The sequence below is a fragment of the Scyliorhinus torazame genome, chromosome 27 (assembly GCF_047496885.1).
Source record: "Scyliorhinus torazame isolate Kashiwa2021f chromosome 27, sScyTor2.1, whole genome shotgun sequence".
NCBI classification, from domain to species: domain Eukaryota; kingdom Metazoa; phylum Chordata; class Chondrichthyes; order Carcharhiniformes; family Scyliorhinidae; genus Scyliorhinus; species Scyliorhinus torazame.
This window is the reverse complement of record NC_092733.1, coordinates 33,706,393-33,731,018: the sequence shown is the minus strand read 5'-3', so window position 1 is coordinate 33,731,018 and position 24,626 is coordinate 33,706,393. Positions and strand designations below refer to the sequence as shown.

The window sequence follows — 24,626 nt, the reverse complement described above, 5'->3', positions numbered from 1 at the left end:
GCTGACCCGGCCCCATCACCGGCATCCCAGGCAGCGGTCTGTCCCCATCCCATGGGGACCCACATACGAAACCAGGCGGACACGCCGCCAGCTGGGGGTACCCTGCCGACCCCCCTTGGACTTGCTCCTGAACGTGCAGTCCGATCCCCCCCTGCCGACCCGGACACAATCCCGGTGCCTCAGGAGGCGGTCTATTCCCCTTGGCCTTTGGGGAATCATCCGCTGCGAGGAGCACCTTGCCCCTAGGGAACCCCCTTGGACCTACCAGGTGTATCTGTCCCCTGAACTTGGACAAGGTCTCCTCCAACTCCGTTATTCGTGCCTGGCACGGCCCATGGGCACAGTCCCCTACTTCCTCGCGAGCCACTCGGTACGCTGCCTGGATGTCCCGGGACTTCCCCTCCAGCTTCCTACACTGCTCTGTACTCCGAGCATAGAGTTCCTGGAGCCTCCGTTCCTTTTCTTTACCCTCCACTATCTGGCAGTGGAGATAGTCCTTCTCACACCGGTTAGACTCGCTTTCCTGTTTCATTTCTGCCATTTCTTCCCGCAGTCGTTCCGCTACACTCGCGCTGTCCTGTTTAATTTCTGCCATTTCTTCCCGCAGTCGTTCCGCTGCGCTAGCGCTGTCCCCTGCGCTGGCCCTCACTTCTCTCAACTCCTGCTCTAACTCTTCGACCCTATCCTCTGTCTTGACTACCTGCTCGGACAGGCAAACCAGCCAAACTGCCTTCTCCAAGTGCCTTTTGTGCGCCTTGCTTTCTGTCCATGCAGCCGCTGCCATTACCGGTTGCTCCGCATTGATCAATTCTGAGACCCAAGGTTTGGTGAGGTTGACCTTTTGCCACAAATATGAGGATATTCTCTCCTCCATTTTGCTTCGTTCCCTCACCCCCTCTGCCAAGTCACATACTCCAAACCACCGGGCTCCTGCCCCGGTCGCCATTGTAGAGGGTGCCATCTCCGCTACTCCACTACTGGGCCGATATCTGGGGTTTGAATATCTGTGTGTGTCTCTCTCCAGCTGGCACTGAAACTTCAGAGGCCAGGGGATGTCGCACTGGGACACTTCCACTGAAGAGAGCACTGATTCAAGCCTGCCGTTTATTCCTAACCGACAGCCTGAGACTTATATCACACAGATCTCCAGACCCCTACCAATACCCAGGTGATTCTCTCTCTTGCCGGTGGTACAACACCCACCCGGTTCCTACTCCACTAGAGTAGCTTTCCCAAGGGAGAGAATAGGACACTGCTGTTTATTTCCTAACCAGCAGTCTGTCCTGAGTGAATCGCTCAAGATGACCCTCGATTCTTGAACCCGGAATTAAGGTGAGGAGTATTTTTAACAATGACTTGGTCAGAGATCGCTGGTGAAAGATTGAAGAATTTAAACGACTCCAATTATCATCAAATCAAGGTTTATTGTAAAACCCAGGTCAAAATCATCAACAGAAGAAACACAATAAAATCTTATGCTCTAATACACACTAAGTCTATTCAAAGGTAATATAGCGGACACAACGAAAATTCTTATGATTACACAGTTTTTAGCAATAGCACAAAGCACAAAACAAGTTCCCTTCCCCAAAGCCTCAACCACTATTAAAGTCAAGGGAGTTTCGCAAGCTGCTGCAGGATACTTACGGTCACAGGCTGCAGAGGTCAAGTCAGGGGTGCAGAGGTCGAGCCAAGAACGAAGAGCCCCCCAATTGAAAACACAGCCCCTTTTATATTGTTATACCTGGCTTTGTTCTGTGATCGGCCAGCCCCTTTTGCATTGAAAAAGGTAAGTTTTAAAGTTCCCGCTGGTCCCGCCCCCTTTGAGCCGGTCAGAGCTGTATGTTTCCGGGTATTCCTCGCAGGTCCGCCCCTTCCAGCTAGGCAGACCTGCGCGATTTGAATTTGGCGCTGGCTCCGCCCCTCCTTCAGGTCAGTTTCTGCCGGTAGCTTCTGTCAAGCTTGGAGTACCTCCCCCAGGTCCGCCTCCAACTTGTTTTTTTTCAGACCTGCGCGATTTGAATTTGGCGCTGGCTCCGCCCCCCTCCTCCCAGTGAGTTTCTGCCGGTAGCTTCTGTCAAGATTGGAGTACCTCCCCCAGGTCCGCCTCCAACTTGGTTTTTCTCTACCGCTGATTTTCTAGGGGCTTTTCCAGCGCAATATGCTGGACTCAGACAGTCTGATTTCTAGGATAACGAGGTTAGGCTCTTTTGTGGAGAATTTCAGTGTCTTCCAGCTGCTCCGGAGATGGCTGCTATTCTCACCTCGCTATGTTGATGGGGTGTTAATTGGATTCTGCTCTGGTGGAGGCCAGGTCATTTACATTTGCATGGGGCTATGACCATCCCATTGTCCTGCTTGCAGGCAAGCCTCCTGTGTATTCCCGTGCCCCTTTGTCTGTGTTTTGATGTTATCTTGTTGTCTGGCTCCTTCTTCCTTGTAGCTCCTAGGGGGGTGTTTGTAAATATTTATGTGCTTATGTCCCTACTCAGCTCAGCGGACCAAGCCTGCTGGGAAAACTGGTTCTGTTCTCTTGGCTGAAAAGTCAGTTTACAGTCTCTGGGTTTCTCCAAAAGGGCCGAATTGCCCGAAAACCTTACAACTCCCAGAGAGAGACTTCACTCTCTATAGATAGATAAACTCAATGTTTACTATTCCACTCCCAGAGAGAATTCACTCAGTATAGATTGATAAACTCAATGTTTACTATCCCACTCCCAGAGAGACTTCACTCACTATAGATAGATAAACTCAATGTTTACTATCCCACTCCCAGAGAGACTTCACTCACTGTAGATAGATAAACTCAATGTTTTCTATCCCACACAGAGAGAGAGACTTCACTCACTATAGATAGATAAACTCAATGTTTACTATCCCACTCCCAGAGAGAGACTTCACTCTCTATAGATAGATAAACTCAATGTTTACTATTCCACTCCCAGAGACTTCACTCACTATAGATTGATAAACTCAATCTTTACTATCCCACTCCCAGAGAGACTTCACTCACTATAGATAGATAAACTCAATGTTTACTATCCCACTCCCAGAGAGACTTCACTCACTATAGATAGATAAACTCAATGTTTACTATCCCACTCCCAGAGAGAGAGACTTCACTCACTATAAATAGATAAACTCAATGTTTACTATCTCACTCCCAGAGAGACTTCACTCACTATAGATAGATAAACTCAATGTTTACTATCTCACTTCCAGAGAGAGAGACTTCACTCACTATAAATAGATAAACTCAATGTTTACTATCTCACTTCCAGAGAGAGAGACTTCACTCACTTTAGATAGATAAACTCAATGTTTACTATCCCACACCCAGAGAGACTTCACTCACTATAGACAGATAAATTCAATGTTTTGTATCCCACTCCCAGAGAGAGACTTCAGTCACTATAGCTAGATAAACTCAATGTTTACTATCCCACTCCCAGAGAGTGAGACTTCACTCACTATAGATAGATAAACTCAATGATTACTCTCCCACTCCCAGAGAGACTTCACTCACTATAGGTAGATAAACTCAATGTTTACTATCCCACTCCCAGAAAGACTTCACTCACTATAGGTCGATAAACTCAATGTTTACTATCCCACTCCCAGAGAGAGAGACTTCACTCACTATAGGTAGATAAACTCAATGTTTACTGTCCCACTCCCAGAGAGAGACTTCACTCACTATAGATAGATAAACTCAATGTTTACTGTCCCACTCCCAGAGAGAGACTTCACTCACTATAGATAGATAAACTCAATGTTTACTGTCCCACTCCCAGAGAGAGACTTTACTCACTATAGATAGATAAACTCAATGTTTACTATCCCACTCCCAGAGAGACTTCACTCTCTATAGATAGATAAACTCAATGTTTACTATCCCACTCCCAGAGAGAGACTTCACTCACTATAGATAGATAAACTCAATGTTTACTACCCCACTCCCAGAGAGAGACTTCACTCACTATATGTAGATAAACCCAATGTTTACTATCCCACTCCCAGAGAGAGACTTCACTCACTATAGATAGATAAACTCAATGTTTACTATCCCACTCCCAGAGAGACTTCACTCTCTATAGATAGATAAACTCAATGTTTACTACCCCACTCCCAGAGAGAGACTTCACTCACTATAGATAGATAAACTCAATGTTTACTATCCCACCCACAATTTAACATTCTCTCTAATTTTCCCATTGCCGGAATTCTCTCCCATACGGATTGTCTCTTTTCCTTTGCAGGATATGCCGAGTGAGATGAAGACGTTGTTGCTGATTCTGGGATGTCTGAGTGAGTAACATTCATTCAGGACGGTCGGCCATTGTACAACAAATACAATTGTCCACGTTCAGTATCTTCCCCTCAAAACCTCGAGAGGTTCTTCCTGACCAAAGAATTGGTTTGAAAGAGAGAAGGTGGTTTTTGGAGAGGTTTTATTGAAGGGTGTGTATTTAGGAGGGAGTTCAGGACGAGAGGAAGGTGGAGAGACTGAGAGCTTTCGGGAAGACAGTTCCCAGCTTGGAATGTTGGGATGAGGTTGTGGCCTCCACTGATTGGGTGACGGGTGTGGATGATGTGATGGGGTGGATGGGTGACATTTGAGGCTCAGGCATCTGGATTATACAGCAAGAGGAGATAATGAGTGGTCTGGGATGATTTGATTTTGTGGATAATTGGGAAAGTTTGCACAATTACCTCAGTTCGAGAATTTGCCTGGGGAGGTGAGGCATTAGAAATAATTGAGGCACTGGAGAGAAGTGAGGCCCTGGATGCAAGTGAGGCTTTGGAGGGAGGAGAGGTGCTGAAGGAATTTGAGGTAGTGGAGGGAGTTGAGACCCTGGAGGAATATTGGGCACTGGAGGGTGGTGAGCTGCTGGAGGGAAGCATGGCACTGGAGGGAGATGAGGATCTGGGTGGAGGTGACATACAGGAGGTAGGTTGGGAGCAGGAGGGAGAACAAAGAACAGCCTGGACCAGGCCCTTCGGCCCACCAAGCCTGCACCAATCCAGATTCCTTATTTAGACCGACTACATATTGTCCAAATGATCTGTGGCCTCCATTCCCGCCTATTCAAGTGAATATCGAAATACATGTTTTTTTTTTTAAATTTAGTGTACCCAGTTCTTTTTTTTTCCCAATTAAGGGGCAATTTAGCGTGGCCAATCCACCTAGCCTGCACATCTTTGAGTTGCGGGGCGAAACCCACGCAAACACGGGGAGAATGTGCAAACTTCACACAGACAGTGACCACGTGCCAGGATCGAACCTGGGACCTCGGAGCCGTGAGGCAGCAGAGCTAACCCACTGCGCTACCGCGCTGCCTATATCGAAGTACATCTTAAATGTTACCATCGTGCCTGCGTCCACACCTCCACTGGCAACGCATTCCAGGCATCGACCACCCTTTCCCCGCACATCGCACATCGCCCCTGAACTGATCCCTTCTCACCTGGAACCTGTGCCCCCTGTCATTGAGTCTTCCAGCCTGGGACAAAGCTTCCGACTATTCACCCTGTCTATACCTCGCGATAGTTTGTTGACCTCAATCAGGTGTCTCCACAGCCTCTGTCTTTCCAACGAAAATAATCCGAGTTTATTCCTGATGGCACCTGATAGCTAATAGGCAACATTCTGGGTAAACCTTCTTTGCACCCTCTCCACAGGATCCACGTCCTTCTGGTAGTGTGGTGACCAGAATTGCACGCAATATCCCAAATGTGGCCTAACTAAAGTTTTATACAACTGTAACATCACCTGATAACTCTTGTACTCAAAGAAGGCCGATGAAGACAAGCATGCCATATCCTTTCTTGCCCATGTGATCCACCTGTATTGCCACTTTCATGGAACTATGGACCTGAATGCCCAGATCCCTCTGTATGTCAATGCTACTAAGGTTCTGCCATTTACTGTACAATTCACACTTGAATTTGATCTTCCAAAATGCATCACCTCGCATTTGTCCAGATTGAACTCTATCTGCCATTTCCCTGCCCAACTCTCCAATCTATCTGTATTACAAAGAACAAAGAACAAAGAAACGTACAGCACAGGAATAGGCCCTTCGGCCCTCCAAGCCCGTGCCGACCATGCTGCCCGACTAAACTACAATCTTCTACACTTCCTGGGTCCGTATCCCTCTATTCCCATCCTATTCATGTATTTGTCAAGATGCCCCTTAAATGTCACTATCGTCCCTGCTTCCACCACCTCCTCCGGTAGCGAGTTCCAGGCACTACACTACACTACACTCTGCGTAAAAAACTTGCCTCGTACATCTACTCTAAACCTTGCCCCTCTCACCTTAAACCTATGCCCCCTAGGACTTATCCACTCTGTCCATGCCCCTCATAATTTTGTATACCTCTATCAGGTCTCCCCTCAACCTCCTTCGTTCCTGTGAGAACAAACCGAGTTTATTCAACCGCTCCTCATAGCTAATGCCCTCCATACCAGGCAACATTCTGGTAAATCTCTTCTGCACCCTCTCTAAAGCCTCTACATCCTTCTGGTAGTGTGGCGACCAGAATTGAACACTATACTCCAAGTGTGGCCTAACTAAGATTCTATACAGCTGCAACATGACTTGCCAATTCTTATACTCAATGCCCCGGCCAATGAAGGCAAGCATGCCGTATGCCTTCTTGACTACCTTCTCAATGATCTGTGGACCTGTACTCCTAGATCTCTTTGACTTTCAATACTCTTGAGGGTTCTACCATTCACTGTATATTCCCTACCTGCATTAGACCTTCCAAAATGCATTACCTCACATTTGTCCGGATTAAACTCCATCTGCCATCTCTCCGCCCAAGTCTCCAAACAATCTAAATCCTGCTGTATCCTCCGACAGTCCTCATCGCTATCCGCAATTCCACCAACCTTTGTGTCGTCTGCAAACTTACTAATCAGACCAGTTATATTTTCCTCCAAATCATTTATATATACTCCAAAGAGCAAAGGTCCCAGCACTGATCCCTGTGGAACACCACTGGTCACAGCCCTCCAATTAGAAAAGCATCCTTCCATTGCTACTCTCTGCCTTCTATGGCCTAGCCAGTTCTGTATCCACCTTGCCAGCTCACCCCTGATCCCGTGTGACTTCACCTTTTGTACTAGTCTACCATGAGGGGCCTTGTCAAAGGCCTTACTGAAGTCCATATAGACAACATCCACTGCCCTACCTGCATCAATCATCTTAGTGACCTCCTCGAAAAACTCGATCAAGTTGGTGAGACACGACCTTCCCTTCACAAAACCGTGCTGCCTCTCACTAATACGTCTATTTGCTTCCAAATGGGAGTAGATCCTGTCTCGAAGAATTCTCTCCAGTAATTTCCCTACCACTGAAGTAAGGCTCACCGGCCTGTAGTTCCCGGGATTATCCTTGCTACCCTTCTTAAACAGAGGAACAACATTGGCTATTCTCCAGTCCTCCGGGACATCCCCTGAAGACAGCGAGGATCCAAAGATTTCTGTCAAGGCCTCAGCAATTTCCTCTCCAGCCTCCTTCAGTATTCTCGGGTAGATCCCATCAGGCCCTGGGGACTTATCTACCCAACACCTCTTCTTTTTGGATCTCAATGTGACCCAGGCTATCTACACACCCTTCTCCAGACTCAACATCTACTAATTTCTTCTCTTTGGTGAATACTGATGCAAAGTATTCATTTAGTACCTCACCCATTTCCTCTGGTTCCACACATAGATTCCCTTGCCTATCCTTCAGTGGGCCAACCCTTTCCCTGGCTACCCTCTTGCTTTTTATGTACGTGTAAAAATCCTTGGGATTTTCCTTAACCCTATTTGCTAATGACTTTTCGTGACCCCTTCTAGCCCTCCTGACTCCTTGCTTAAGTTCCTTCCTACTTTCCTTATATTCCACGCAGGCTTCGTCTGTTCCCAGCCTTTTAGCCCTGACAGCCTTTAGCCCTCCGGCCTATAATTACCAGGATTATCCCTGGTTCCATTACATGGATCAGAGGATTTACAGCGCAGAAGGAGGCCATTTGGCCCATCAAGTCTGCACCGGCCTTTGGAAAGATCACCGCACTTAAGCCCTCACTTCCACCCTATTCCCATAACCCAGAAACCCCTCCTAACCTTTTTGGACACTAAAGGCAATTTAGTGGCCAATCCACCTAACCTGCACATCTTTGGACTGTGGGAGGAAACCGGGGCACCCGGAGGAAACCCACACAGACACGTGTTTCCAAAGATGTGCAGGGTCCATTCTTAAGCAAAGGGGCAATATTGGCTATTCTCCAGCCATCGAAAAGGCTGAAGTCTGCAGGGAGTTGTGCGGTGGAGTTTGAAGGGTTTATTGCTGATTCAAGACTTCTGCACAGATGAGTTACTCCAAGATATGGGTGCGCTGGAGGGAGATGAGGAGCTGGAGGGAGGTGAGGCGCTGGAGGGAGGTGAGGAGCTGGAGGGAGGTGAGGAGCTGGAGGGAGGTGAGGAGCTGGAGGCAGGTGAGGTGTTGGAGGGAGGTGAGGTGTTGGAGGGAGGTGAGGAGCTGGAGGGCGGTGAGGTGTTTGAGGGAGGTGAGGTGTTGGAGGGAGGTAAGGTGTTGGAGGGAGGTGAGGTGTTGGAGGTGGGTGAGGAGCTGGAGGGAGGTGAGGTGTTGGAGGGAGGTGAGGTGTTGGAGGGAGGTGAGGAGCTGGAGGGAGGTAAGGCATTGGAGGGAGGTGAGGAGCTGGAGGGAGGTGAGGAGCTGGAGGGAGGTGAGATATTGTAGGGAGGTAAGGTGTTGGAGAGAGGTGAGGCGCTGGAGGGAGGAGAGGTGTTGGAGGGAGGTGACCAACTGGAGGGAGGTGAGGTATTGTAGGGAGGTGAGGTGTTCGAGGGAGGTGAGGTGCTGGAGGGAGGTGAGGTGTTGGAGGGAGGTGAGGTGTTGGAGGGAGGTGAGGTGTTGGAGGTGGGTGAGGAGCTGGAGGGAGGTGAGGTGTTGGATGGAGGTGACGTGTTGGAGGGAGGTGAGGTGTTGGAGGTGGGTGAGGAGCTGGAGGGAGGTGAGGTGTCGGAGGGAGGTGAGGTGTTGGAGGCAGGTGAGGAGCTGGAGGGAGGTAAGGCATTGGAGGGAGGTGAGGAGCTGGAGGGAGGTGAGGAGCTGGAGGGAGGTGAGGTATTGTAGGGAGGTAAGGTGTTGGAGAGAGGTGAGGCGCTGGAGGGAGGTGAGGTGTTGGAGGGAGGTGACCAACTGGAGGGAGGTGAGGTATTGTAGGGAGGTGAGGTGTTCGAGGGAGGTGAGGCGCTGGAGGGAGGTGAGGTGTTGGAGGGAGGTAAGGTGTTGGAGGTTGGTGAGGCGCTGGAGGGAGGTGAGGTGTTGGAGGGAGGTGAGGTGTTGGAGGGAGGTGAGGTGTTGGAGGTTGGTGAGGAGCTGGAGGGAGGTGAGGTGTTGGACGGAGGTGAGGTGTTGGAGGGAGGTGAGGTGTTGGAGGTGGGTGAGGAGCTGGAGGGAGGTGAGGTGTTGGAGGGAGGTGAGGTGTTGGAGGGAGGTGAGGAGCTGGAGGGAGGTAAGGCATTGGAGGGAGGTGAGGAGCTGGAGGGAGGTGAGGAGCTGGAGGGAGGTGAGGAATTGTAGGGAGGTAAGGTGTTGGAGAGAGGTGAGGCGCTGGAGGGAGGTGAGGTGTTGGAGGGAGGTGACCAACTGGAGGGAGGTGAGGTATTGTAGGGAGGTGAGGTGTTCGAGGGAGGTGAGGCGCTGGAGGGAGGTGAGGTGTTGGAGGGAGGTGACCAATTGGAGGGAGGTGAGGTATTGTAGGGAGGTGAGGTGTTGGAGGGAGGTGAGGTGTTGGAGGGAGGTGAGTAGCTGGAGGGAGGTGAGGAGCTGGAGGGAGGTGAGGTGTTGGAGGGAGGTAAGGTGTTGGAGGGAGCTGATGTGTTGGAGGTGGGTGAGGAGCTGGAGGGAGTTGAGGTGTTGGAGGGAGGTGAGGTGTTGGAGGGAGGTGAGGTGTTGGAGGGAGGTGAGGTGCTGGAGGGAAGTGAGGTGTTGGAGGTGGGTGAGGAGCTGGAGGGAGGTGAGCTGTTGGAGGTAGGTTAGTTGTTGGAGGAAGTTGAGGTTTTGGAGGGAGGTGAAGTGCTGGAGGCAAGTGAGGTGTTGGAGGGAGGTGAGGTGTTGGAGGGAAGTGTGGTGTTGGAGGTGGGTGAGGAGCTGGAGGGAGGTGAGGTGTTGGAGGGAGGTTAGGTGTTGGAGGAAGTTGAGGTTTTGGAGGGAGGTGAGGAGCTGGAGGGAGGTGAGGTGTTGGAGGGAGGTGAGGTGTTGGAGGGAGGTGAGTTGTTGGAGGTGGGTGAGGTGCTGGAGGGAAGTGAGGTGTTGGAGGTGGGTGATGAGCTGGAGGGAGCTGAGGTGTTGGAGGGAGCTGAGGTGTTGGAGGGAGTTGAGGTGTTGGAGGGAGGTGAGGTGTTGGAGGGAGCTGAGGTGTTGGAGGGAGTTGAGGTGTTGGAGGGAGGTGAGGTATTGGAGGTGGGTGAGGTGCTGGAGGGAGGTTAGGTGTTGGAGGGAGTTGAGGCAGTGGAAGGAGGAGCTCGAGGGAGGCAAGGTGGTGGAGGGGGTGAGGTCGTTCAGGAGACGTTTGAGGGGAGGGAGGGGTTCAGAGGGAGTGTTTTGGGAGGGAGGGTTTGGGTGGAGGGAGGGGTCGGCCGGAGAGTGCCACCCAAGAACCCTGGCAATGCCACCTTGTCCTTTCCCTGATCACCCTGGGAAATTCTCCCCCCCCCATCCCCTCAGGAGTCATTACGTGTGCTCCATGCGTGTGTGGGCCAGGACTAACGGCACCCTGGCGAGGTCTCCCGGTCACGGCCTTTCCCTGGGCACCGGGAGAATCCGGCATCTGGGCATTGAAATCAGCCAGTGGGGGTGAGATCCAGATCATGATGCCTGCCGAGGCTCGCTTGAATCTCACAAGACATTTTGACTGTTGCGTATTTCTGGAGATTCAACAGCCTCGTCCTGACACCAAGTCGCGTGCGATTGGCCACTAAATCTCACCCTCTGCTCCTCTGTCCACAGGTGCTGCCAGACCTGCTGAGTTTACCCAGCATCCTCTGTAATGAAAATTAATCTTTCTAACTCAACCTGGAGTAAACTCAATTAGCCAATCTCCGGTTTGCTCCCACAGACCCAAGTTGTGCCGGTTCGGTGGGATTAGGGGGACAGGGCCCTGGAGGGAGGGTGCTTTTGGCACGTTTACGAGTGCATTCCGGCGCTCACAGCGCTGAGAAAGACCACGCTATCGACCGGGACTCTGCTGTAATCCAGGGCCTCAGTGAGAACACCCCACCGAGGCCGAACTTAATCCCTTTTCCGACACGGAAGAACTCCGCTCGCCAGAACTCCTCAGTGTAAGAGGAGATCGCGACGTCATTTTAAAATGGAGGCCGATCTTTGGACCCTCTGAGTCGGCCCTGGACTGAGCTGCACTTGTCTAAGGATCCAAGGCGGGGAGGTTACATCCTAAAGCCTCGATAGATCAGGTGAGCTGCATATTCGACGGAGGTTAGCTGCCTCACTAATATGCTGACTTGACAAATACTCATCCTGCCCACAATGGGCGGGATGCAGATGGTGATGTTTCGCCAGATCCCGTTAGATCTTGTGAGGTTTTGTGAGCTGGGTAAATCCCGGAAGAGGCCTCTCCTGACATCTACCCTGTTTGTGTGGGACACGGGATCACAGCCGTGCCTGAGATCCGCTCTCACTGAGGAGAATCCCAGTGGATTTGGAATGATGTCAGCACATCCTGATCATTAGTCAGACCAATGGGCCAGGGATTAAATCCAGGGAAAGGGAGGATGTGGATCCGACAGAGTGAAACATGGGGAATATCGGGAGATTCCCAGGGGAAGTGAGGTAAAGATCCTGGAAAGTATCGAGGAATCTTGGGTGGGAAATTTAGTGGAACAAGGAGTTGAGGTTTTCAGGTTGAAAGAATGAAAGGAGTCTGCAGTTTGTTGGAGCTGGGGGTCGGGGGTGAGGGTGGGGGGTTCCGGGTACTGGTCTCGGGAAGGAGCAGAGATTCCCGCTTTCATTTCAGGGATTTGATAGCAGAGCAGTGGGTGAAAGGGAGGTTTTTAATGTTTCAATGGAGACGAGTCAGTGTGGAACATTTCCTAAACTTTATCTTTACAATCAACAGATTGCTGCCATTTCCTGTCTGCCGACCCGTGTGTGAATCACACAGTCCTGGAGCAGCCATGGAGGAGCACAAACTGTGCTAACACTGACTGTTCTAGTCTTCAATGTGACAACAACCTTCTCACTGGATGGTACAGATTCAACGGGTAAGTCCACGGGAAACTCAATTAAACTCATCAGTGAAACTTCAGAGAAACTGGGATCATTATTCGGAGCAATGGGGCTGGGAGTGAATCCTGGGAAAGGGAAGATGTAGAGCGGGACTCTCCACTCCCGCGCCGAAGTGGCCGCGCCGTTGTGATCGCCGTCGAGGTTCACGACGCCACGAAACGGCCCCGATCCCGACCGATTCAGGCCCTGACAATGGGCCAGGATCGGGGCCGCGTCATCTACCCGCGCCAGGCCTTGTCGCCCGCGTAAAGGCGGCGCCGCATAACTGGCGTCACCCGCGCATGCGCGGTTGCCGTTCTCTCTCAGAGGAGCATAACACGGGTCTGGGATCTCCTGCCATTTTTACACTTTACCTTAACTGATTACAAATATAATATCAAATAATGAGTAAGCGAAAGGAATAAAGAGTTTATTTACCAATCACAATGCTTACCAACACACGAAGAGTTAAATTTCTCCCAGCTACTGCTAATTGGAGCACTTTCCCTACCAGCCAATCAGGTGACTGCTTTGCTGTGATGTCACTCTTCAAGGTAAGTTTTTAAAGTTTAAATCCCCCCTTAGCCTCTGTTGAAAGGTCAACAATTCCAGCCAATCCAATCTCTCCTCCTGACTACAGTTTCTCATTCATAATAATATGAAATAGAATCTTTATTATTGTCACAAGTAGGCTGACACACTGCAATGGTGTTACTGTGAAAATCCCTGTGAAAATCCGGCACCTGTTCAGGTACTCAGGGAGAATTCAGAATGTCCAATTCACCGAACAGCACGTCTTTTGGGACGTGTGGGAGGAAACCGGAGCACCCGGAGGAAACCCACGCAGACACGGGGAGAACGTGCAGACTCCACACAGACAGTGACCCAAGCGGGAATCGAAGCTGGGACCCTGGAGCTGTGAGGCGACAGTGCTAACCACTGTGCCACCGTGCTGCCCATGGCAATATCCTCATTAATAATCTCTGTACGTTCTCAAGTCTGATCGCATTCTTCCAAATGCTTCCGCTGGACTTTCCCCTGAATCCTAACGTGTTGGAGGCCGGTCCTGTTCTCTCCAGCACGACACCTGGGAGTCAGCGCCTTGTCTCCAAGGTTACAACAGAGACCGTGTCCCCGAGTGAAACTGCCGCCCTGCTGTCCTCTGTTAATGATGTCACTGCGGGGCCTCCTGCTGAACCTCCACTTTCACACCGAGGTTCAGTAACATGAGGCTCAACCGATCGAAGCCTTCAGCCCAACAGCAGTTCTTCATGGGCTACCCCTGTAGTTAAAAAGGAACCGTGCCAGTCCCGTGTTCATGGAGCTCGTGGTTCGTTATTTTATGTCCCTTTTGGACCGCCCTTTCTGCCAGGCCGATGGATGAGGAGCGGTAAGGACGGTTCTGATGTCAGATGTGTTCCGTTTTTGCAAACTCCTCACTCGTGGAGGGCGTCCCGTTGTCTGTCACCAGAACCTCAGGGATCCCACGGGTGCTGAGCGAGCACCCGAGCTTTTGTACCGTGGCCCTGGATGTCGTTGAGGCCATGTTGTACACGTTACGCTACTTTGAGTGAGCGTCCGCGATGGCAAGAAACATGGACCCCATGGAATGTCTGCGTGCATAGAACATAGAACATAGAACTGTACAGCACAGCACAGGCCCTTCGGCCCACAATGTTGTGCCGAACTAGTCTGAAACTAAGATCAAATCAACCTACTCCCAATCATTCTAGTGCACTCCATATGCCGATCCAATAACCGCTTGAAAGTTCCGAAAGTGTCCGACTCCACCACCATAGCTGGGAGTGCGTTCCACGCCCCAACCACTCTCGGAGTAAAGAACCTACCTCGGACATCCCTCCTATGTCTTCCACCATGAACCTAATAGTTATGCCCCCTTGTAACAGCTACATCCACCCGAGGAAAAAGCCACTGAACGTCCACTCTATCTATCCCTCTCATCATCTTATACACCTCAATTAAGTCACCTCTCATCCTCCTTCGCTCCAATGAGAAAAGCCCTAGCTCCCTCAACCTTTCCTCATAAGACCTACCCTCCAATCCAGGCAGCATCCTGGTAAATCTCCTTTGCACCCTTTCCAATGCTTCCACATCCTTCCTATAATGAGGTGACCAGAACTGCACACAATACTCCAAATATGGTCTAACCAAGATCTTGTACAGTTGCAGCTTAACCTCACGGCTCTTAAACTCAATCCCCCTGTTAATAAGCGCTAACACACTTTCTTCACGGCTCTATCCACTTGGGTGGCAACTTTCAGAGATCTATGGACATGAACTCCGTGATCTCTCTGCTCCTCCACATTCTTCAGAACCCTGCCGTTAACCCTGTAATCCAAATTCATATTTGTCTGACCAAAATGAATCATCTCACACTTATCAGGGTTAAACTCCACCTGCCACTTTTCAGCCCAGCTCTGCATCCTATCAATGTCTCTTTGCAGCCTACAACAGCCCTCCACCTCATCCACTACTCCACCAATCTTGGTGTCATCAGCAAATTCCTTCAACTCCATCATAGAACATAGAACATAGAACAATACAGCGCAGTACAGGCCCTTCGGCCCACGATGTTGCACCGAAACAAAAGCCATCTAAGCTACACTATGCCATTATCATCCATATGTTTATCCAATAAACTTTTAAATGCCCTCAATGTTGGCGAGTTCACTACTGTAGCAGGTAGGGCATTCCACGGCCTCACTACTCTTTGCGTAAAGAACCTACCTCTGACCTCTGTCCTATATCTATTACCCCTCAGTTTAAAGTTATGTCCCCTCGTGCCAGCCATATCCATCCGTGGGAGAAGGCTCTTACTGTCCACCCTATCCAACCCCCTGATCATTTTGTATGCCTCTATTAAGTCTCCTCTTAACCTTCTTCTCTCCAACGAAAACAACCTCACGTCCATCAGCCTTTCCTCATAAGATTTTCCCTCCATACCAGGCAACATCCTGGTAAATCTCCTCTGCACCCGCTCCAAAGCCTCCACGTCCTTCCTATAATGCGGTGACCAGAATTGTACGCAATACTCCAAATGCGGCCGTACCAGAGTTCTGTACAGCTGCAACATGACCTCCCGACTCCGGAACTCAATCCCTCTACCAATAAAGGCCAACACTCCATAGGCCTTCTTCACAACCCTATCAACCTGGGTGGCAACTTTCAGGGATCTATGTACATGGACACCTAGATCCCTCTGCTCATCCACACTCTCAAGAACTTTACCATTAACCAAATATTCCACATTCCTGTTATTCCTTCCAAAGTAAATCACCTCACACTTCTCTACATTAAACTCCATTTGCCACCTCTCAGCCCAGCTCTGCAGCTTATCTATATCCCTCTGTAACCTGCTACATCCTTCCACACTATCGACAACACCAACGACTTTAGTATCGTCGGCAAATTTACTCACCCACCCTTCTGCGCCTTCCTCTAGGTCATTGATAAAAATGACAAACAGCAACGGCCCCAGAACAGATCCTTGTGGTACTCCACTTGTGACTGTACTCCATTCTGAACATTTCCCATCAACCACCACCCTCTGTCTTCTTTCAGCTAGCCATTTTCTGATTCACATCTCTAAATCACCCTCAATCCCCAGCCTCCGTATTTTTTGCAATAGCCTACCGTGGGGAACCTTATCAAACGCTTTGCTGAAATCCATATACACCACATCAACTGCTCTACCCTCGTCTACCTGTTCAGTCACCTTCTCAAAGAACTCGATAAGGTTTGTGAGGCATGACCTACCCTTCACAAAGCCATGCTGACTATCCCTGATCATATTATTCCTATCTAGATGATTATAAATCTTGTCTCTTATAATCCCCTCCAAGACTTTACCCACTATAGACGTGAGGCTTACCGGTCTATAGTTGCCGGGGTTGTCTCTGCTCCCCTTTTTGAACAAAGGGACCACATTTGCTGTCCTCCAGTCCTCTGGCACTATTCCTGTAGCCAATGATGACATAAAAATCAAAGCCAAAGGTCCAGCAATCTCTTCCCTGGCCTCCCAGAGAATCCTAGGATAAATCCCATCAGGTCCCGGGGACTTATCTATTTTCAGCCTGTCCAGAATTGCCAACACCTCTTCCCTACGTACCTCAATGCCATCTATTCTATGAGCCTGGGGCTCAGCATTCTCCTCCACAACATTATCTTTTTCCTGAGTGAAGCCTGACGAAAAATATTCATTTAGTATCTCGCCTATCTCTTCAGACTCCACACACAATTTCCCATCCCTGTCCTTGACTGGTCCTACTCTTTCCCTAGTCATTCGCTTATTCCTGACATACCTATAGAAAGCTTTTGGGTTTTCCTTGATCCTTCCTGCCAAATACTTCTCATGTCCCCTCCTTGCTCATCTTAGCTCTCTCTTTAGATCCTTCCTCGCTACCTTGTAACTATCCATCGCCCCAACCGAAACTTCACACCTCATCTTCACATAGGCCTCCTTCTTCCTCTTAACAAGAGATTCCACTTCCTTGGTAAACCACGGTTCCCTCGCTCGACGCCTTCCTCCCTGTCTGACCGGTACATACTTATCAAGAACACGCAGTAGCTGATCCTTGAACAAGCCCCACTTATCCAGTGTGCCCAACACTTGCAGCCTACTTCTCCACCTTATCCCCCCCAAGTCACGTCTAATGGCATCATAATTGCCCTTCCCCCAGCTATAACTCTTGCCCTGCGGTGTATACTTATCCCTTTCCAACATTAACGTAAACGTCACCGAATTGTGGTCACTGTCCCCAAAGTGCTCTCCTACCTCCAAATCCAACACCTGGCCTGGTTCATTACCCAAAACCAAATCCAACGTGGCCTCGCCTCTTGTTGGCCTGTCAACATATTGTTTCAGGAAACCCTCCTGCACACACTGTACAAAAAAACGACCCATCTATTGTACTCGAACTATATCTTTTCCAGTCAATATTTGGAAAGTTAAAGTCTCCCATAATAACTACCCTGTTACTTTCGCTCTTATCCAGAATCATCTTCGCCATCCTTTCCTCTACATCCCTAGAACTATTCGGAAGCCTATAAAAAACTCCCAACAGGGTGACCTCTCCTTTCCTGTTTCTAACTTCAGCCCATACTACCTCAGAAGAAGAGTCCCCATCTAGCATCCTCTCCGCCACCGTAATACTGCTCTTGACTAGCAGCGCCACACCTCCCCCTTTTTTGCCTCCTTCTCTGAGCTTACTAAAACACCTAAACCCCGGAACCTGCAACATCCATTCCTGTCCCTGCTCTATCCATGTCTCCGAAATGGCCACAACATCGAAGTCCCAGGTACCAACCCATGCTGCCAGTTCCCCTACCTTGTTTCGTATACTCCTGGCATTGAAGTAGACACACTTCAAACCACCTACCTGAACACTGGCCCCCTCCTGCGACGTCAAATCTGTGCTCCTGACCTCTATACTCTCATTCTCCCTTACCCTAAAACTACAATCCAGGTTCCCATGCCCCTGCTGCATTAGTTTAAACCCCCCCAAAGAGCACTAACAAATCTCCCCCCCAGGATATTTGTGCCCCTCAGGTTCAGATGTGGACCATCCTGTCTGTAGAGGTCCCACCTTCCCCAGAAAGAGCCCCAGTTATCCAGAAATCTGAATCCCTCCCGCCTGCACCATCCCTGTAGCCACGTGTTTAAATGCTCTCTCTCCCTATTCCTCATCTCACTATCACGTGGCACGGGCAACAACCCAGAAATAACAACTCTGTTTGTTCTAGTTCTGAGCTTCCATCCTAGCTCCCTGAAAGCCTGCCTGACAACCTTGTCCCCTTTCCTACCTATGTCGTTAGTGCCAATGTGGACCACGACTTGGGGCTGCTCCCCTCCCACCTAAGGACCCGGAAAACACAATCCGAGACATCACGTACCCTTGCACCTGGGAGGCAACATACCAAACGTGAGTCTCTCACGCTCCCACAAAATCTCCTATCTGTGCCCCTGACTATAGAGTCCCCAATTACTAATGCTCTGCTCCTCTCCCCCCTTCCCTTCTGAGCAACAGGGACAGACTCTGTGCCAGAGGCCCGTACCCCATGGCTTACCCCGGTAAGTCGTCCCCCCCCACAAGTATCCAAAGCGGTATACTTGTTTCTCAGGGGAACGCCCGCAGGGATCCCTGCACTGACTGCTTCTTCCCAGTCCCTCTTACAGTTACCCACCTATCTCCAATCTTTGGTGTAACTAATTCCCTGAAGCTGCTATCTATGACCCCTTCTGCCTTGAACAAGGGACAACATTTGCCTCTCTCCATTCTTCTGGCAGTGAGGACATAAAGATCAAAGCCAAAGGCTCTGCAATTTAGCGTAGCCAATCCACCTAACCTGCACATCTTTGGGCTGTGGGAGGAAACCGGAGCACCCGGAGGAAACCCACGCAGACACGGGGAGAACGTGCAGACTCCACAGGCAGGAATTGTCCCTGGCGTTGTGAGGCAGCAGTGCTAACTGTGCCACCGTGCTGCCCTTAATCAAACTGGACTCAGCCTGAACAAATCTGTCCTGATGCCCTTTGATTAATTTATGTCTTCCTAGACGATGATTTATATCATTTCACACAATTATTTCCCATAATTTAACCACCACAGACGTTAGGCGGAGTGGTCTGTAATTAGTCACACTGGTCTCTCCATCCTGTTTTTATCAATGTTATTAGACCATAAGACCATAAGATATAGGAGCAGAATTAAGCCCATCAGGTCTGCTCCATCATTCAATCATGGCTGATATATTCTCATCCCCATTCTCCTGCCTTCTCCCCATAACCCCTGACCCCCTTACTGATCAAAAACCTATCTATCTCTGTCTTAAAGACACTCAGTGATTTGGCCTCCACAGCCTTCTGCGGCAAAGAGTTCCACAGATTCACCACCCTCTGGCTGGAGAAATTCCTCCTCATCTCTGTTTTAAAGGATCGTCCCTTTAGTCTGAGATTGTGTCCTCTGGTTCTAGTGTTTCCTACAAGTCATTTCCTACAAGAATTGGCAAGTCATGTTGCAGCTGTGTATAGAACCTTAGTTAGGCCACACTTGGAGTATAGTGTTCAATTCTGGTCGCCACACTACCAGAAGGCTTTAGAGAGGGTGCAGAAGAGATTTACCAGGATGTTGCCTGGTATGGAGGGCATTAGCTATGAGGAGCGGTTGAATAAACTTGGTTTGTTCTCACTGGAACGAAGGAGGTTGAGGGGCGACCTGATAGAGGTCTACAAAATTATGAGGGGCATAGACAGAGTGGATAGTCAGAGGCTTTTCCCCGGGATAGAGTGGTCAATTACTAGGGGCCACAGTAATTTAAGGTGAGAGGGGCAAGGTTTAGAGTAGATGTACGAGGCAAGTTTTTTACGCAGAGGGTAGTGTGTGCCTGGAGGAGGTGCTGGAGCAGGTGGTGGAAGCAGGGACGATAGTAACATTTAAGGGGCATCTTGACAAATACATGAATAGGATGGGAATAGAGGGATACGGACCCAGGAATGTAGAAGATTTTAGCTTAGACGGGCAGCAGGGTCGGCACAGGCTTGGAGGGCCGAAGGGCCTGTTCCTGTGCTGTCCTTTTCTTTGTTCTTTGTTCTAAGTGGAAACATCCTCTCCACGTCCACTCTATCCGGGCCTCGCAGTATCCTGTAAGTTTCAATAAGATCCACCCTCGTCGTCCTAAACTCCAACAGACCCAGAGTCCTCAACCGTTCCTCATACGACAAGCTCTTCATTCCAGGGATCATTCTTGTGAACCTCCTCTAGACCCTTTCCAAGGCCAGCACATCCTTCCTTGGGTACGGGGCCCAGAACTGCTCCCAATACTCCAAATGGGGTCTGACCAGAGCCTTTTCCAGCCTCACAAGTACAACCCTACTCTTGTATTGTAGCCCTCTGGCCATGAACGCTAACATTGCATTTGCCTTCCTAACTGCCGACTGAACCTGCACGTTAACCTTAAGAGAATCTTGAACAAGGACTCCCAAGTCCCTTTGTGCTTCCTCAGCATTTCCCCATTTAGAAAATAGTCTATGCCTCCATTCCTCCTTTCAAAACGCAGAACCTGACACTTTTCCGCATTGTATTCCATCTGCCACTTCTTTGCCCACTCTCCTAGCCTGTCCAAATCCTTCTGCAGCCCCCCCCCCCCCCCCCCCCCCCCGTCCCCCCTGCTTCCTCATTCTACAGATCTTTGTATCATCTACAAACGTAGCAACAGTACCTTCAGTTCCTTCCCCCAGATCATTTATGTATATTGTGAAAAGTTGTGGTCCCAGCACAGACCCCTGAGGCACATAACTAGATACCGGCTGCCATCCTGAAAAAGACCCCTTTATCCCCACTCTCTGCATTCTGCCAGTCAGCCAATTCTCTATCCATGCCAGTCTCTCGCCCTGAAAACCATGGCACCTTAACTTATTTAACAGACTCCTCTATGGCACCTATGGGCAGCACGGTAGCATTGTGGATAGCACAATTGCTTCACAGCTCCAGGGTCCCAGGTTCGATTCCGGCTTGAGTCACTGTCTGTGCGGAGTCTGCACGTCCTCCCCGTGTGTGCGAGGGTTTCCTCCGGGTGCTCCGGTTTCCTCCCACAGTCCAAAGATGTGCAGGTTAGGTAGATTGGCCATGATAAATTGCCCTTAGTGTCCAAAATTGCCCTTTGTGTTGGGTGGGGTTACTGGGTTACGGGGATAGGGTGGAGGTGTTGACCTTGGGTAGGGTGCTCTTTCCAAGAGCTGGTGCAGACTTGATGGGCTGAATGGCCTCCTTCTGCACTGTAAATTCTATGATTGTCAACGACCTTCTGGAAATCTAAATAGACCATGTCCACTGGTTCCCCTTTCTCTATCTTCCTTGTTATTCTCAAAGAACTCTAACAGATTTGTCAGACATGATCTCCCTTTGACGAAGCCGTGCTGACTCAGTCCTATTTTACCATGCACTTCCAAGTACTCCGCAATCTCATCTTTAATAATGGACTCTCAAATCTTACCTATGACCGAAGTCAGGGTAACCGGCCTATAATTTCCCATCTTCTGCCTCCCTCCCTTCTTAAACAGCGGTGTTACATTAGCCACTTTCCAGTCCTCTGGGACCCTCCCTGCCTCCAGTGATTCCTGAAAGATCGTCACTAATGCCTCCACAATATCCTCCGCTATCTCCTTTAGAACGCTGGGGTGTAGTCCATCCGGTCCAGGTGGTTTATCCACCTTCAGACCTTTCAGTTTCCCCAGAACCTTCTCCTTAGTGATGGCCACTACACTCACCCCTGCCCCCTGGTTCTCCTGGTGTTCGGTCATCCCACTGGTGTCTACCACTGTGGAGACTGATGCAAAACTATTCAGTTTGTCTGCCATTTCTTTGTTTTATTATGGGCCAGGGTTCAGAGAACCCCAAAGTGTATCATGGAGTTCACCTGACCCACAACTTTTACTAGATTGTGGTATGGGGAGCACACGGCTCACTTTACAGATGTGGGACAGCAGAAAATGGACCAGTTGTTTTTAAAACAAAACAATGTTTTCTACAACAAACAGTGAACATCTTAGCAACCAGTAAATCAAATACACCCCCCCCAAAGAATACAACACTAAATAACCTGTATGCTGTCCTTTTACCATCCAAAATACTTAGCAAACCTCCAAACAGGAGCACATCAGGGTTTACATTGAAGACTGAAAACATTTATACTTCTTCTGAATTCACCAAATGATCCATAGATAGTCTTTGGATGGCAGAGATCAACAGCAGTGCAGCTCACAGACACACCCAAGCTTTCTCCAACTGAAACCCAAAAAGCAGAAGTAGAGCTTAGCCCCACCCACACTCTGACATCACTCCAGTAACATGAGCAGCTCCATTTCTTAAAGGTATATTTCTTAAACACCCATTTCTTAAAGGGTACTCTCACATGACAGTTTCCTATTATTCTCCAGCCTCATTTTCCAGTTATATGTTCATTCTTGCCTCTCCCTTAACTTTTATATATTGAAAGAAACTCTTGCAATCTTCTTTTATATTACTAGCTAGCTTACACTCATATTTCATCTTCGCCCCCCCCTTACTGCTTTTTTAGTTGTCCTCTGCTCACTTTTAAAGGCTTCCCAATCCACTGGCTTTCCACGAATGCTCGCCAGTTTGTATGTTTTTTCTTTTGCTTTCATGCTGTCTTTGACTTCTCTAGTCCGCCATGGTTGCCTCGTCCTCCCCCTTAGCATGTTTCCTCCTCCTTGGGATTAATTTCTTTTGTGCCTCCTGTCATGTAAGTGTCCCTTTAAGAAAGTTGTGACCTCTTATCATGTGACTTGTAGCATGGCTTCAGTGATGTCATTTGTGGGTGGAGCTAGGCTGTGGCTGTCAGGTGAGAGGATTTTTCTTTAGGTTTTTAAGTTCTATTGCGTGTTCTGGAAACTTTACTGACCTCTCCTGAGCCCTTGCCGCCCTGAGCTTGTTTAAAGTCCTCATCATTAACCTGCATTTCTGCCTTCTCCTTTAACCTTGATTTTCTAATTCTCTATTCAACTGAAACCCCCTCCCCTCCACTATCAGTCTTCCAGATTTCGAGCTCCACACCTACAGCCGTGGTCGATGGGTGAAGGTGATTTGTTACACCTTCCCTTTGTAGTGATCTCTGTATATCAATATACATAATCAATATATGTAATGCTAGTGCAGGCAACTGAACACTAGATGTCTCACTGTCAGGACCTATATTAATAGTTTTCCCACTCTTTCTGAAGGAATGTGTATCAGGAATGCAGAGAGAACAGAGATAGGAAAGCTGGAGAGAGAAGAAGTTATTAGTTATCAAAGCATTGTATTGCATAATTTAATTAATTATCTCTACAATTGTTTCTTTGTTTGACTCATTGAGTATTGAGTAAAAAGGACTCACAATATTTATTTATATCACTCAATAAATTAGTTTATCTTTACAAGAAGACTACTGCTCATTTCAACAACTTGGCTGGTTCAAAAGAGTAATATATGTATTACGCAAAGTAATATAACACCCTTGGTTTCCTCAGCAGCCTGGGATACATTTGGATTGGATTGGATTTGTTTATTGTCACGTGTACCGAGGGACAGTGAAAAGTATTTTTCTGCGAGCAGCTCAACAGATCATTAAGTACATGGGAAGAAAAGGGAATTTAAAAAATACATAATAGGGCAACACAACATATCCAATGTAACTACACAAGCACTGGCATCGGATGAAGCATACAGGGTGTAGTGTTAATGAGGTCAGTCCATAAGAGGGTCATTTAGGAGTGGTGACAGTGGGGAAGAAGCTGTTTTTGAGTCTGTTCGTGCGTGTTCTCAGACTTCTGTATCTCCTGCCCGATGGAAGAAGTTGGAAGAGTGAGTAAGCCGGGTGGGAGGGATCTTTGATTATGCTGCCCGCTTTCCCCAGGCAACGGGAGGCGTAGATGGAGTCAATGGATGGGAGGCAGGTTCGTGTGATGGACTGGGCGGTGTTCACGACTCTCTGAAGTTTCTTGCGGTCCTGGGCCGAGCAGTTGCCATACCAGGCTGTGATGCAGCCCGATAGGATGCTTTCTATGGTGCATCTGTAAAAGCTGGTAAGAGTCAATGTGGACATGCCGAATTTCCTTAGTTTCCTGAGGAAGTATAGGCGCTGTTGTGCTTTCTTGGTGGTAGCGTCGACGTGGGTGGACCAGGACAGATTTTTGGAGATGTGCACCCCTAGGAATTTGAAACTACTAACCATCTCCACCTCGGCCCCGTTGATGCTGACGGGTGTGTACAGTACTTTGCTTCCTGAAGACAATTACCAGCTCTTTAGTTTTGCTGGCATTGAGGGAGAGATTGTTATCGCTACACCACTCCACTAGGTTCTCTATCTCCCTCCTGTATTCGGACTCATCGTTATTCGAGATCCGGCCCACTATGGTCGTATCGTCAGCAAACTTGTAGATGGAGTTGGAACCAAGTTTTGCCACACAGTCGTGTGTGTACAGGGAGTAGAGTAGGGGGCTAAGTACGCAGCCTTGCGGGGCGCCGGTGTTGAGGACTATTGTGGAGGAGGTGTTGTTGTTCATTCTTACTGATTGTGGTCTGTTGGTCAGAAAATCGAGGATCCAGTTGCAGAGTGGGGAGCCAAGTCCTAGGTTTTGGAGCTTTGATATGAGCTTGGCTGGGATTATGGTGTTGAAGGCGGAGCTGTAGTCAATAAATAGGAATCTGATGTAGGAGTTCTTGTTTTTGAGATGCACTAGGGATGAGTGTAGGGCCAGGGAAATGGTGTCTGATGTGGACCGGTTGCAGCGGTATGCGA

General features: G+C 49.1%; 1 protein-coding gene across 3 annotated transcripts in view; it reads left to right on the top strand.

The window, feature by feature from the left end:
* The window catches only part of LOC140403346 (pancreatic secretory granule membrane major glycoprotein GP2-like), a 147,210-nt gene that overhangs the window by 61,508 nt on the left and 61,076 nt on the right, over positions 1 to 24,626 (top strand). For all 3 annotated transcript variants that reach the window (XM_072491244.1, XM_072491247.1, XM_072491245.1), the window contains exons 2-3: positions 4,260 to 4,308; positions 12,160 to 12,304. In XM_072491244.1, coding sequence (XP_072347345.1) covers positions 4,260 to 4,308; positions 12,160 to 12,304 — 194 coding nt within the window. The remainder of the gene's footprint in view (positions 1 to 4,259; positions 4,309 to 12,159; positions 12,305 to 24,626) is intronic.